Source organism: Varanus komodoensis, unplaced genomic scaffold (genome assembly GCF_004798865.1).
Source record: "Varanus komodoensis strain SLA01 unplaced genomic scaffold, ASM479886v1 scaffold16, whole genome shotgun sequence".
In the NCBI taxonomy this organism is placed as follows: Eukaryota; Metazoa; Chordata; class Lepidosauria; order Squamata; family Varanidae; genus Varanus; species Varanus komodoensis.
The window spans coordinates 22,889,509-22,905,773 of record NW_025335468.1 but is presented as its reverse complement, the minus strand read 5'-3'; the positions used below and the strand labels follow the sequence as shown (position 1 = coordinate 22,905,773).

General features: G+C 40.6%; 1 protein-coding gene across 1 annotated transcript in view; it reads right to left on the bottom strand.

Annotated features, from left to right (window-relative positions):
- KIF18A (kinesin family member 18A) overlaps positions 1-14,714 on the bottom strand; it is a 48,378-nt gene extending 33,664 nt beyond the window's left edge. Inside the window, exons 1-8 of the mRNA XM_044425897.1 lie at positions 14,387-14,714; positions 13,585-13,742; positions 11,754-11,858; positions 6,917-7,027; positions 5,906-6,103; positions 3,174-3,350; positions 2,502-2,576; positions 2,103-2,212 (exon numbers count right to left, since the gene is read on the bottom strand). Coding sequence (XP_044281832.1) covers positions 2,103-2,212; positions 2,502-2,576; positions 3,174-3,350; positions 5,906-6,103; positions 6,917-7,027; positions 11,754-11,858; positions 13,585-13,742; positions 14,387-14,714 — 1,262 coding nt within the window. The remainder of the gene's footprint in view (positions 1-2,102; positions 2,213-2,501; positions 2,577-3,173; positions 3,351-5,905; positions 6,104-6,916; positions 7,028-11,753; positions 11,859-13,584; positions 13,743-14,386) is intronic.
- Between the last annotated feature and the right edge of the window lie 1,551 nt (positions 14,715-16,265).

Genomic DNA, 16,265 nt, shown 5'->3' with positions numbered 1-16,265 from the left:
AAAAAGTTGTCCCACTGTATACACAGTTTTGCTTAACAAGTTTTCCCAGCTTATTTTTTAAATCTTTATGCCAGTAGTCATTGATCCTCTCTTTTAATAGTAGAAGCATGTGTACGCCCACCCCAGAGCAGTATTTTTAAATTCGTATTTTAACTCTCATTATAACTGAACTAATAAAACTGAGCTGCCAAAATGTGCTCTGACATCACATCTAGGGACTCAAGTTCCCACGCTTATCATCTCGTTGCATGAAACAAGCCCCCACATTTTCGCTAGCCAGAGCTTCCTGGCTCCTGCTTAGAAAACTGCAGAGCTAGAAACTGCCAAGAAGTGTTCACCTTTTTGCCCATAAATGTGCATGTCTAACAGCTGCACTTTTAACCCTTCTATGCCCTTTGGGATTGCTTTAGAAACCTAAAATATAAATTAGGAGTCTCACTAGCCACTCATCCGACCTAACTACAGCTATCTACCCACTCATCTGCATTCTAGAAATTGAGGACAGAATTCAATGAGGCACTTAGGGTCCATGCCTACAAATCCTGTTGCACAACTTGCTCATCTTCAATTTTGCACTTCCAAAATGAACAGCAAAACAAAGGACAGCAGAATACAAATAGAAGCATCCATTAAAACTCATTTCCAGTGGTGCTTGAATACATGTAAAGTACAAAAGCCTTTCTGAAAAAGGTCTTAACAGCATGATAAAATATCAATAAAATGGGGACATCCCAGAGGAAGGCTTCTAGAACCTGAGCACAGCCACTGGGAAGGTCTTCTCTCCCTGACATCAAACATATAAACTTCTGGGGACAGACAGCCAGGCAAAAGAACTACTGTAGATGGTCTTATTAAGTGGGCGGTTTATATAGGAAAAGACTGCCCACCTGGCCCCAAACACTAAGTGACCACCATTTTGAACTGGCCTTCAGAAGTCATGGCAGTTGTTTCAGTGGCAGTCACATGCTTTCACTAAAAGGACCTTGATAACAGTCTGGACTGCTTGAAGATCCTGAATGCTCTTCAAAGGCAGTCACATGAGTGCCTAACAACAGGGCAGATGTGGATCACTATGGTCGGATTGCCAACATACTGGAAAGTCCCACCAAACATACATCTATGAAATGCGCTCCCTGGAGAGGTCCGCCTGGAGCCGTCATTATATGTTTTTCAGCGCCAGGTTAAGACCTTTTTATTTCATCAATTATTTTAATAAGCTTTAATATTGTATTTTTAATATTATATTTTTAACTGCAGCCAGAGTGGGTCAATTTGTTTATGTTGATTTTTATGTTGATATTGTTATAATTTATGTATATTGATATTTGTATTTTATTTGTGTAAGCTGTCCTGAGGCTTTTGCAATAGGATGGCATATAAATAACAAACAAACAAATAAATCTGGTCACATCTATCCTAGGCTTAAGAATAATCTCATATTATCCATTTTCATCAAAAGGAAAGCTAGCCCATTGAACACAGGCGAATTTCCATCCATGGGTCAGCAATGGTAGTGTTTTAGGGATCTGAAGACATAGGAGGCTACCATATACTGAGTCAGAACACAGGTCCATCTAGCCAGGTAGTATCAACATTGACCAGAAGAGGCTTTCCATGGATGAGATTCTTTCCTAGCCTGGGATCAAACCCTGGATCTTCTGCAAGCAAAGCATTTTTTCCCATAATACCATCACATTGGTCAACAAGAGTAAGGCTATATTGTATACACATTGGAAGGATCACCATCCTCACCCCTACATTATGGAATACTTCTTTACTCATAATTGCAGGCACCACTTGTGTATGGGAGTCAGTCACCATAAGACATAAAGGAGTTGCATCTTAACTCCATTAACCACAAGCCTTACTACAACTACTGCTAGCTACAAGTCTTAGGCACTTGGTGTGTGCAAGCCCTGGGGAGTAGCAGGAAACTGGACAGCAATACGAGCAGATGGATGGGGACAGCCAAACACATCATAGCATGCTGGTTGGGAACAAGAGGAAAGGACCTAAGGGTACAAACATGGACACTTTTAAGCTGGAAAGACGTCCTGCAATTTCAAGCATTTCCCACCCAAGACAGCATAAGAAGTTTTTACCTTGGTATCTCCACCTGTTGTTCCTTTGTAAGCACAGCTGTGTCGGGATTGCTGGGAACAGACAATTTTTCTGACTCATAGACTCTCAATTTCTCTTTCAGCATTAGGATCTGAAACAACATGACACTTTTTATTATGAACAGGGGGAAATTTGGTTTGTATCCCATTTTTACTGTCCTGCTTCTATCTTAGAACAGCTTCTTCTTTAAGAAAATAAAACAGCACACTTATTATCTAAATGAAATGTCATTAGTTAAAATGACAATGAAACATCCAGCTGTTTGGAAATTTGGCAAACAAATTACTTTGTGCAGAGCAATTAACATTTGCACTGAGCTACATTGTCATTCTTTGTGAATCCATCAGAACATTAACTATCAGCTACAGCCAATGACATACCTCTTTCTTTTGTTCTTCACAAATCTTAACATATTGACTTATATGGCTGTCCAGACTCACAACGTTGCTCTTCAGCTGTGATGGAATAAGAAAGGTTAGCTTCAGACAAGTTGTGACAAAGTATATCTTCCTCTTTGTTACAATAATTCCTCTTTAAATAATCCTATTAGGCACTACTTGCCAGAACAGTTCTAACTGAACCTAGGAAAAGACAGTTACTGGCATCCAAGTTTGCATGCATGCTCAGGGCTTCATCTAGTTCTTCCTCTTGGCTGCAGCCTTCCTCCCATTGCCCTTAAAAAGTCTCTTTTTGGGTTTGGGAGACTCTCTGGAAAGAGGCAAGCAGTGTGGAAGGAGAATGCAGTTGCAGTAGGGTGACAATCAAGTGGAGATGCAGAGAATCAAGTAATTTTTTCTTCTTCATAACAATGCCAAGAGAGGTTGGGGTTGGAGGAAGGACAGAAGCAAAGGAAATTCCAAAAGTTTCGTGCATTTCAAACAAACTGTGTTATTTCTGTCTTATGAGTACTACAATAACTCTTTGCAAATATAAAGTAAAAAAACAAAAGAGAATATCATAGTTTGCCTACAATTATCTCTGCAGCTATAATTAAAAATACACATTCACGATTTTATAATTTTCTTTTCTTTGAAAAGAGGAAGTTTACTTACAGAAGATTTTATGTCCTTGGCTCGGTTGGCATATTTAAGTGTGTTATATGTGTCATCGTAGAAGAGAGAAGAAGGACTAATGGCAGCTATAATTATAGTACGGCAATTTCCTCCCAGAGAATCCTTCAATAAACGAGTAAGCTTGCTGTTCCGATAAGGAATATGCTGTTTCTTACTCTAGAAGAAAACCAGAAGCAGGGGAAAGGCACCCAGACAATCAAGATGTTTAATGTACTGTAGAGACTACTAGACTTGACCTGCTGTGAACAGCTGTTTCACACTACACATCAGTGACAGATGATAAAATCTGAGAAACTTTTGCTTCCATTAGTAGGCTTCTGGCAACACTTAGCCTATCTTCAATGTGTCCTGTTCCAATCTTTGCTTTCCAGTAAATTAGAGGATACCAATTTCCACTAATTCTTAAACTGAGGACTGGATTGAAACTGCAGCTTTGCAACTACTTCTGCACACCTACAGATTTGTCTCCTTTTCCCTTCACATACAAGGAGTGAATAGAAGACGTCCCTTCCCAAATTCAGCAGTAGTTCATACTCCCAGCTTGTGCAAAGCTGTTCTGATTCTTGGAAGAATCAGAGAAGGGATACCCAAAGGGAAACCATCAATGGACAAAACAGTTATCCTACAAGCATTTACTTCTTTTATGTATTGCAAAATGTTGGACATGATTCATGGCAACTTTGCAGAACCTGCTACTCCTAATTACATCTGTGTTTTAATGGTACAGATGTCTGTGTAAAACCTGATGAGTTCAAAACATAAACATTACAATCACTGGAGACATACAGGTGGATCTTGCTGCTGTCTGCCTGCTGAGGAGCAGAACTATAAGGTGGTTAAGGCAAGATTAAATGTCTCAAAGCATGCAGTGGGGAAGCAACCAAGGATCACAGTACTGCTGCTTGCATGTGATTAGATGCAGTTGCTCTTGATTGCCTGTATAAAGTCTTTAGAGAGACTTTACTTGCCCCTCAGATTTACTGTCTTTCAGTGAGTCACAGAATCATAGATTTGGAATTCATCTCGTCTGTCTGGATGCATTCACAGTATACCTGAAAGATGATCATGCAACTTCTACTTAATTATCTACAGAGGAGAGCCAAACTTCTCCCACTGTATTTCCCATCCAATCAATGCAGGAGGTCGGCTTAATTCAGGAAACCAGGAATCATAATATTTGGAGGTTTTTAACAAGAAGGTGAAAAAGTGTTTTTCATTTAACTGGCTACTGCCCAGGAGTCTGCCCCATCGCAATGATCTAGTTAAGGAAAAAGGCTAGTCTGTTTAAACTTTGTCAAACTGCAGACACAGCAATGTTGATATGTGTTCTCAGAAGTGGCCTGCTCACCCATGTGCTGTAGGGATCAGATTACCTATTTAACCTGATAAAAGAAGCTGATTAGCTCCACTGTGACTCCTACTCAACAGTTCAACTTTAGTCCCATGTTAATATGGTCAGTTTTCTCACAGACAGAGTAATCCTTATGATTAAAATTATACATGAATAGTAAATATATTTAAAAGATGTAAGTACTTGGTGAACTGAGCTGCCTTGGGGCCTTAGCAATAAAGTTTTATAAGCAAATAGTTATATTTTATTTATTTATTTACCACATTTGTGTGCCACCCAGACTCAACACTCTAATAAAAAGTTAATGCAGAGCAGTGAAGTAAGATGACGGATGCCTGGTTCAAATACCTTCCATATTCACACTGGATGTTTATAATCTTTATGATACAACTAAATTGTTCAGGATTATTATCCATGACAGCTGTATGTCTGTTTAGTGAGTACATGGGCACAGACAAAATTTGTACTGGGGACCATCCAGTCTGTAACTCTTTCATATGAGACAATAAGAACAGCTTGTGTGGATGAGACCAGTGGTCTATCCAGTCTAGCACTCCATGTGCACAAGTGGCAAACCATACCCAGGATCCCTCAAGCAGGCTGGGTACAAAAGCTGCCTGGCAAAGTTCCTCAGCAACTGACCTCTGCAGGCGTGTTGCCTCTGATAATGGGGGTACCACACAGCTAAAAGGGAATCTCATGACCCCCATCACCCACTGCCCATGTGTGGAATGAACTTAGGTGGCACTGAGGTACATTGAATGGCCACACATCCATTCACACAAGGTGAAGCCATGCCTGGGCCAGGTCCTCCATAAAGTAAGGAAGACTTGCATGTGTATACAACCCTCTCCCATACTAGCCAAATTCACAGACAGCTAGGAAGCATTTATGCGATTGGAAGCACTCAACAGCAAGGGTTGTGGCTGGAGTGGGAGTAGGCTGTGATTCTTCTCCCATGTTCTTGGCATATATGCGGCATTGCTGAGCTTCCCTTTAGCCACCATACCATACTAGCTGTTTCATTTCATTTCAATACCATCCAATAGCCAAAAGGCTCTCTGGGCAGTTCAGAAAGCTCTTTCCCACTGTGGATTAAAAAGCGACAAGAGCAATTCAACATTCTGCTTGAGATAATGAAACAACCCTAATTTATGATCACTGGATAGAAAAGGAATCCTACAATTCCATTATTAATCCCCCCCGCCCCCCGCAATACATAGCAGGGGATAAGCCTCGCCTGGAGACACTGGGACTTGGTTTCCAGGAAATAACAGGGGATAAGTGTGGCACATCTCATATTGAGCAATGAGAAACCTGACTGAAAAGTACTGGAGAACTGGAAGTAAATAGTACTTACCTTTGGGTCTGCCAGGGCATTAATGACATTGCCAAGAGCTAGCAGAGAGCGATTAATATTTGCTCCCTCTCTGAAGCGAGCTCCTTTAGCCTTTGTTGTGCTTACACGCTCCGATCCTGCCAGGTCAATGAGACACATTTTGGCAATTCGGACATTTTGATTGATACTTGCAGTCTTATCTTGTTGCCTTAAATAAATCTGTAAGAGACATGTAGAATCAAGAGCATGAAAATGAAGCAAAGATCCAGGAAAAAGAATTACACGCTCCACCATATATACAAATTTAGGGGGCCAATTTTACCTATTCTCAAACTCAGGAAGTACATTAATGTAAGCTTTCCATAGGACACATTTTCTTGAACAGTCATATACAGAGTATACCATCTGAGTGTGTACATAGGATTAAAATAGAGTCCCTTTTCTCATGTCTTGACTCAGAAGTTTAGTCAGAAGAAAGCTAGACTGATTTCACTTGGATTTTTTCTTTGGTTACTGTTAAGTGTGCACAAAATAACCCCTTTTATGGAAACACTCCTGTGCAAGCTGATCTGAGAATAAGCCCATTTGACTCGATTCAACTTATATCTACATAAATATGCATCACATCAGGCTGTTAAAACACCAGCCCAAAAAATCTAATAAGAGTTTTCAAATTAAATTAACATAAAATAAAATGAAAATTAGCATAAGAAAATATGCTTGAAAAATAGTGGTAAATATGTAAGAGCAGGAAGCACATTTGTTTCTCACAAGCAGCTTTGACACCTCAATAGATTACTCCTCTGAAGTCTAATGACATCACAGACCAAAAGAGCTCTTCTCCTGAATGCTATTTAACACAAAGGATTTAAAGCAGACAAGACTGAGAGCAGAATCTCTCTTCCCAAGACCAAAGCTATTATGGCTGGAGTGCCATAATCGGAGGGTACTCTCTCTTTCCCTCTTTCTCTTAAACAAAGCTTCAAAGGTTATCTAAGATCCTCAGACATCTTATCTGCCATATCACCTTACCTGAAAGACAGCATGGGACCGGGATGAGGAGGCATTCACATCAGTGGGATGTTGTGTTCTGTTTTTGTTTCCATAATCCAACATTTGCAAGATTTCGTCTGCAGATTTGGGCTACAAAAGATTGAGAGAGAGAGAGCCAACTAAGATTAGTAAATCTTTGTTAGATTTTAATCAGGGAGTTTCATTGTCACAGGGTTTAGTAATAACCTTAACATTGCAACTTCGGCTTTTATTGTCATCTTGGTCCCAGAGGATGAGACACACAAAGCAAGAAAGATGATACCTTTGATCAAACCAGCTTCTGTTTGTGCACACAAACTTCAGCACCTGTCCAAAGATTATTTCAAGATTAACTTGCTCAATGTTGCTAAAAGATCTTGGTCAGAAAAATAGGTTTTACTGATTCCAAAATAATTTGTCTGTTCTGAGCAAGCTGAGCAAGCTGAGTAGGTGGTAATGCCAGTGAAAAGTATACCTAAAATTAATTTTAAAGCAGTCGAAAAAGACAAGTATTCACAGCCACAGAACTGGATATGTAAAGAAAAAAATCATACATAAAGTTCAAGGCTGAGAACACTGATTGAATCCATTTATAGCAAGTTTTCTGCCAGGAAAAAAATTCCCATACAACCTTCTTTGCAAGCTAATATCTTCGTTTCCTCAGCATCTAACAGCAGGTTCCATGTCAAGATGTACAGAAAATCTCTATCAATTCAGATATCTGAAGTGAAGCTTTTACATTTATTTATACATCAATCATCACATTTCAGCTCAAAAAGGACCCAGAAGATAACTTGCAGTTAAAAACAGCAAGAATATAAAAACTGTAAAAATTGTTTAATTTTAAAAACAGTTTGCAATCAATTTTTAAAAATAGTAAAATAACACCAACAGCAGAAATTGAGATAAGAGAAACTTGAAAAAAGTATAGAGCTATGAGATTTATGGGACAACCCTATAAGTCTGATGGAATTCAATGGAGTTTAACTCCCAGATGAGGGGTATGGGATTGCAGCCCGAAATTACATTCCAATAGATATTTACTTGGAACTTAATGGATTTTATTTCTGAGTAACATTAATAGGATTGCACTGTTAAAATACTGGAGCAAAAAGGTGTTCACATCTGGCCTAAACCTGAACAAAATATTATCCAGTATTCATCAGGAAGCTGGAGAAAAACATTTGCAGACCCTTTATTATAAAGTTGGGGAGGGTATGAATACTTTCTTTCCAGTTGGCATGATATCATCACCTCCCCATTAGGTTGATTCCCCATCATTCTTTGTGCCACCTTGAAGCTTCTAGATCAGCCTCTCTCAATTGGGTATCCTCCAGATGTTTTGGACTATAACTCCCAGCATTCCTGACTGTGGGCCATGCCGGCTGGGTCTGCTCAAAGCCGGAGTCCAAAATATCTGGAAGGCAGGGAGATAAGATCATAAGAAAAGCTATAGATGGATCTTTAGTATGATCCAGCAGTCCAGTACTCCGTACATACAGCGGTAAACTAGCTGCCCACAGGACTGATCATCAAGATGAGTGAAAGATCTCCACCTGCCCAAGCTCCTCAACAACAACGTCTCCTTCTCCACCTTCTCCACACCATGCATTATTTTAAAGACCTCTATCATGTCTCCTCTTAATCACCTTTTTTGAAGCTAAACAGTCCCAATTGTTATAGCTGCTCCTAATACAGAAGTTGTTCTAGCCCCGTGATTATTTTATTTGTCCTTTTCTGTACTCAGTTATGTTCTTTTTCAGGTAAGTGACCAGAACTGAACACAATGGTCTAAGGGTGGTTGTACCAAAGATTTGTATATGGGGAGTAAGAGCTTGGCAGTTCTATTTTCTATTCCATTCCTAATTATGCCTAGCATGCAGCTTTCACAGCAGATGAGCAAAAGGCCAATTTTTTTATAGAGCTATTCACCATTACCCCAAGAATCCTTTCTTGCATCATCACTGCTAGTTCATCAGTGTATACGTGAAGTTGAGATTTTTTTGCCCCAGTCTGCATTACTCTAAACTTGCTTTGTCTTTGCCATTGTGATGCCCATTCTCCCAGCTTGGAGTGATCCCCTCTGGAGCTCCTTACAATCCCTTTGGGTTTCAGTCACCCTAAACAGTTTGGTATCATCAGCAAACTTGGCCACTTCACTGCTTACTCCTACTTCAAGGTCATATATGAATGGGTTGGAAAGCACTGGCCCTAGAACAGAACACTGCAGGACTCCACTGGTCACATCCCTCCATTGAGAGAAATTGCCGTTTATTCCCACTCTGTCTTCTGTTCTTTAACAAGTCAGAGGACCCCCTCCTTTATTCCATGATAGCTTAGTTTCCTCAGGAGCTTTTTGGTGAGGGACTTTATCAAAGGCCTTTTGGAAGTCCAAGTAAACAATGTCTACTGGGTTGTCCTTGCCTACATGCTTATCTCAAAAAACTCCAGTAGGTTAGCAAGACAGGACTTCTCCTTGCAGAAGCCATGTTGATTCCCACTTTCTGCAGTCCCAACCCTGCCTGATTCCAGAATGGTTCTACGTGGACTGAACATGCTTGTTGTCAAACTGAAGGTATGGATGGATGAAAATCCTTTGGAAAGGAGTGGAAAAGAACATGAGTGAGTGAGCGTGCAAGCACATACAGAAGCAAATGAGATCTGGCCTTACCCAGTCTTCTAATAGCCTATAGGGTGCAATATGGAATACACATTCTACAACCCTATTCTCTCCTTCAGACCAGCATCCTATATAAACTTTTAAGGGCTCTGAGCCTCTTTGAAGCTAAAGAAGGCTAGAGTATGAGGATTAATTAGGATCAGAGGGAAAGCTCTTCCATTGATCCTAATTAAAGTAACTTTTTTCAACTGCCAAGTGGACAAAACCAAACTTAAAAGCATCTGGGATGTTGGAGAAAACACTTGGATATGAAGCAAATGTCCTTGGCCCCAACTCCCCCCCCCCAAAAAAAAAGCATTGGAAGAAAAAAATGCCCCCCTATGGGTAACACCCTCTACATACATACCCGGATATTGGGCTGGATGAGCAAAGCGGCTGTAGATCACTGAAGTTCAGAGCCAGGCAAGCAGTAGCTACACATCTAGCTACCAAACTCAGGCTATTGCACTTCCATTTACAGTGGTACCTTGGCTCACGAACTTAATCCATTCCGGGACTCTGGTTGTGACCCAAATTGGTCGTGACCCATCAAATTTCCCCATAAGGGTCAATGTAAATAAGGTTAATCCATTCTGCAACTATTTTTTTTACTCACAAAAATTTGAAGCAAAATGACAAAGAACAACAAAGATCGTAGCTATCTCCCCCCCAAAAGTGATTGTGTGGGGGGGTGGGGAAAGGTGGGTGCGATCGCGGGTGCGCTGGGAGGGAGGCGGGCGCGTTCGGGCAAGGAACATGGGCACAATCGCGCCCATCTCCCCGCAGCACGAACGCAGCCATCTTCCCCCCACCAACATGACCGCAATTGCGCCTGTGCAGGGAAAATAGGCGTGCTCGCAATCGTCACCCGATGCAGAGTTCACAACCTGAGGCAAAATGTTTATGAAATTTCTGTTTGTGACCCGTTTTGGTCATGAACTGAGGCGTTTGTGAGTCGAGGTACCACTGAATTTACCCCAATATCGAACAGCCCCCACTTTCTCCAGTCCAATATATGTTGGCTGCCATTTGGGCAAGGATCATGTCACTTTACTTTTTGCTCCAGCGCATTACCCAGCAGCAGCAGACTCATCAGCTGCTGGCATTATTGGAGCTCAGATTGCTGTACAGAATCGAAACAGCGGCATAAACAGAGCAGGGGATTGCCTGGAAGGAGGTTTCCCCATTCCTGGAACTCTTAATGAGCCACCTGCCAGATACCCTCTAAGTCAGGATGCACCACTGGGGTGGCGGCGGCAGAAACAGATGCTGCAGGAAGGCAGAGCATAGGGAAAGAAGTGAGGGACGGATCCCAAGTGTGTGTGCAGGAGAGGTAGGCTTTCTATTGAAAACATGAGAAATCAGATACAATTTTGTCAATGGGATGTTATCTTGTGTCTGGCTGAAAACTACAAGCCTGGGCTACTCTGCCCAAAATAATCATTTCAGTGTTGACAGCTCAACTTTGGAGCTCATGGTTCAAGAGCACTGCCAAACAACTTAGTTCTGTTCTTGTTTTGTGATTTGGTTTTGTTGTTTTGGCTTTAAACATTAATTTCATAGCAACTACCTTTGCTAAGGAACAACTTGAAAACTGGTCCATATTTAATCAGTATGTCAAGAGTCTTGAGAAGGTACTATTGCTTCTTACATAGCAATTCCCTACATTTCTACTGATGAGTAGGGAAGGTAAGTCCCATTAAGTTAATGGGGATTATTCTGTTATAGGAGGGTGGGCAATTTCTAGCAGTCAATTTCATTTCCTTCCCTGGTCTATCCTCTACCACATTTGCTGGCAAAGACTGCAGCCATCTTGCAACCATCATTTAGTGGTATTATAAAAGGTGTGTGTGTGTGGGGGGGCTGGTTAGCTTTATTTTAAAGCTACATGGACCTTCTTTGCTGCTGTTCTATTAATATTGCTATAAGCATTGCCACCCATTTTGGCGGGGGGGCAGGTAGGACTGAAACCTCATTTCCCTTCCCCTGAGAGCTCAGTTCTGATTCCCCACTCCTCCCAGTAAGACTCCTTAAGAGTAGAGACTAACATTGTTTTACTGCCTTTTGTGAGCTATCCCGAGAGCATTGCTAATACAAAGTGTGTACAACAAATAATTGAATAAACAAATTCTCAATTGAGGCACAATGTGGATAATTCGGATATAAAAAGATGTATACCTGATGTAGTGTTAACCCATGAACCAGTACTCCTTTCTGAGGATCTTCTCGAACAGCCAGTGGTCCTGAACTTACTAGTAAGTCACGTATCTGTTCATTGTAGACCTTAGAAACCAAGGGGAAATCATCATAAAATGAAAGATCGCTAGATATCTAGTATCCAGAATTGATCCGATGTAAAAGAAGGATAATACATAGGGTCGTATTAGGTGTTAGTCTAACATCCTGTTTGTTTCAGTAAATCTACTAACTTTGGATATAACCAATGTATAATACAGCATGCAACCCTGGTTTTTCCCCGCATTTAAACATTCATTTTAAGGTTCCAACCTCTTTCCCCCATATATCCAAATCATTGTAATGGAATGAAGGAAGATGCTTGGCAATTTGACAACCAGAATCCACCAATGAAGCAGAAAGGCCAGGGGGACCTCACGAACTCAACTATACACGCTGTCATTCAGCCCAATCGTATGCAAGTTTACAGAAGTGGAAGTATGCCCTGTAAAGGCAATCCTATACAAACTGGCAGCAAAGGCCTGACTCCTCAGAAGGCATGCATAGTATTGTTCTAGGTACTGCAGACTGTTTTGTACCCACTGCAAATTAAAGTATTTATATATATAGTTAGATGCAATCTAAATCTAATCAAATTTTAAACAATGAGTCTCTTCACACATAACAGCACTTCACCTATTTAAAGAATCAATGTGTTGCTGTACATGAGCAGGCATGTTGTTTCCACACTTGGTTCACAAATGACGAGAGGCAGACACAGTACTGTGATCTATGGTTAATCCAACAGCAAACCATGTGTTAATCACTGCATTGTTTAGTCTCTGATCAACAGTAATCTGCATTCTGACAATACCTTCCACAAAAGAGCCAACCGTGTGCTGTATCATAATAATGGAAATGCTGAGTACACACCTGTTTTTCCTGCCAACCTCCTTGGAATTTAATCCAGTAGATTGTTGTTACATGCTAACCAGGGCCATGTATATGTCCTGCTCCAGGAACTGAAAAATCAGTTTCTTTTCAAATAAAGAGGGTTCATTTGTTTTTGTGCATCTTTCTGTTCCTTTATGCTAACATTAGATAGTGGAATCATTTTAGTCAGTACCGTCTGTCTGGGTAATGCAGCATATTGTATTAATTCTTCTGTCTAAATATGTCTAGGCTTGTACCTTTGCTTAAGGATATTTGGGATAACAATGTCATTCTCTTTTATTAGAACACCATGACCCCATTCCCACAGTCATACATTGATGTAGAGCTGCTTCTAGGCAAAAAGGAAGAGAGGTTGTCATCTGGCTAAGAAAGACCCTCATGGTTTTGATGGAGCACCTCTCCTGACCATAATTGAGCAGGATACCTCAAACAACATTTTAGGCCTTCTTCCAAAAGGAGGCTCAGAGAGAAGCAACTATGGAGAGGACCTCCTCATCGGTGGCTCCCCAATTATGGAATGATCTCACCGAGGCCTGCCTGGAACCAACTCTCTCATTTTTTCAGCATCCAGTCAAGACTGTCCTCTTCTCCAAGGCATTACATTGGTTTTGAATTATGTGTATTTGAAAAATGTTATGACGTGGTCCATTTATTTATGAACTACCCAGGAAACTTTGGCTGCTAGGCAATATAAAAATGAAATGAATGAATAAAAATAATCAGCCTTAACCATGCGATAGGAATACTCTTGTGTACTCCTGAGCAGCAAGGGAAAGCATCTCTCATGCTTCTGCACTGTCATGCTATTGGCTTGGTCCCAGTCCTTCATAATTTGCATTTGAAAGAACTTTAATTATGCAAAATTCTTCTAGCCACTTACCTCAAGGTATGAAACTGCAATAGCACAATGCTTCTCCTCTTTCATCCGATCAATGGCATTGTAAAGCTCCATCATGGTCAGGTACATCACCCCAGGATCCTCCGAGGTGCCCAGCATTGTATGAGTCTTGCCTGCTCCAGTTGCACCATATGCAAGCACTACATGGTGAGGTCGGGGTGGAAAAGGATAAAGCTGAGTAGCACATCATTACAGAAGCTCAGCATCTGAAACAAGGAAGCCTGGCTACTCATGAGTGTTGAGAGGCCTTTTGCCAAAAAAAAGGGGGAGCCGGGAAAAACAAAACTTATACAACCAAGTTAACAAATCTGAAATTTTACCCACTGCACAGCAGCAAGCATGAAGTGGATGCAATTTGGTTGCAATGCACCACTATTTCCCCCTTAGAGAGAGCAGCTACTCAGGTTAGAAACATCTAGAGCCAGAACTGCTGGGAAGGAACAGTGAGGATAGCTCTTATGCTCTTCACTAATGTCAAGCCTGCAGATAAGATATAGGAAGCTTTAACTTTAATTTGTAAGATGAGAGAACTTAGCGTATGCTAAGCATCAGCCATAAGACCAAACCAAAAGCTGCAAAGCTCAATTTGTTCTGCAGTACAATATCAGTAACAACAACATCAAAATGTTAAGACTTGTACATACATTACTACAGGCTTCAGCACAGGGTACAAGACAGAGTATTCTTTTTTGTCCAAGTACGAGAGTTTTCTTGAAATATCATGTGGTTGTTAACACAGGATCATTTTCATAGCCAATGAAAGGACATCACTGAGGAACATTACCTGTGCAATTATATCCATTTAAAAAGCCATCCAACACAAGTTTAGTAGTATCTTCATATACTTCCAGCTGTGAAGAATTTTCATCAAATACAGCATCAAACACAAACTTCAGATCCTTGTTTTGCCTTTTGGTAATATCACGGTAGGGAAGTTTCTTTCCATGAAAAAAACTGACTTCCTCCACTTTGGGATCAAAGACCAATATATGCTTATCAACAACCTGGATCACTTTGCTGAAGTTGCCATCTCTCTCTTTTTGACTCTCTGGGCGGACACGGATGACTACTTTCACATGACTGCAGACATCTTCTTGAATGGTAGCAGACATAGTGAAGCGGACTTAGGTTTTCTGTAGAGAACTTCTCATCTAAAGTAAATGCAGGTACTTCTAATGGTGGAATAGGAAATTAAAATGACTTAAACATTGTCAAAAGCTGCAGTTGTGCACTCATTTACCCACATGTAAACCCCAAAACTACAACTTCTGAATACACACACACAGTATTGTGTTGTAAAACAAGCAAACAAATCTAAACACTCTGGTCAAATTTTTAGTGTGGTAATTTGTACTGTTGTAAAATGTAAGATTATGCCACTTTAAAAGCCCATAAGCTGACTATTACAAAACACTTTGATTTTTGAACCTCATTACTGTACCCTGTTATAATTGTACCCTGTTATTACATGGGTACAATTGCTGTTTTCATTTTACAAGCTCTGGTGTCTTTTCAACTCCCCTACCACTTGTGTGTCAATGGCCTCTGTCATTTTAATGGCCAAATGACCCAAAAATTGCAGTTTCACTTGCTCACTTCAGTGGGATTGCCACAAGTGCCAGTACTCTTGAAGTTTAGTGAAGTAGCTTTACCAGTATTCCAACTAGACAGAAGAATTCTGTCAAAACAAATATTGTACAACGCTGTCCCAGCACAGTTCTTTCAATGTTATATTGGTTCTCAAAAAGATTTTCTACAGGTGGTCGTAACTAATTTATGTTATGATCTTGGATGTAATTTGTTACAGTGCAATCCTAAGCACATGTATTTAGATGTTCTATTAAATGGAGTAGGGATTACTTGCAGGAGAGAAATACAATCTGACAAATCTAGTAGCTAAAATTTAGGCTTGCTCACATTTGTTTCAAGCAGCAGTTTTATATGAACCAGGGGGAATTAGGGCTTCCCTCACCCTTTACACAAATAACAATGTCAATGCAGATATGGCACACAATGTGAGGAATAAAGTCTGTTCTCATGAGCCAGCCCTTCAGTTCTCACTTTTCTCCTACCAATCTTCCCAGGCAGCACTGGTCAGTGACAAATTGTTGTCTTCGTGAATACAGGATGGTAACAACCACCAGTTCAGTTATTAACATGTAGAATCTTAAGAATATAACAAAATGGAGGCAAAGCCATAAACACTTATGCCATAATAGACACCTTTGGGGGCATGTGGACATACTTGGCCAAAAAAATATTCAGTACACAGCCTGAAACTGCCCACCACGTTTTGGGTACAGCTAATTACAAAAGATAAGTGTTCTGCTCAAAGGGATCCACACACTTTGCTTTGAAGGTATCTTATCTGCCAGTAAGAAAAATAAAAATATTTAAATGCACCTTGGGAGGAACAGAGATTCCTGTTGGACGCCAGGTAAAGTGTGTCGGGGCACGGTTCTGCTGCAGGCACCAAGTTGTCTATTTATTTTAAGGTGTTATAAGACACTTTTGTTATTCTAACAGGATGCTAATATATTGCCACAGTCCCTGCTTACTCAGGTATGTTTAGCGTTCAGCACGGCTTTATTGTAGAATCCCATGCAGGGCTCCTCGAGAGTAGACCCCAGGAGGATCGCAGCCTTAATCTTTAGCTAGCTAGC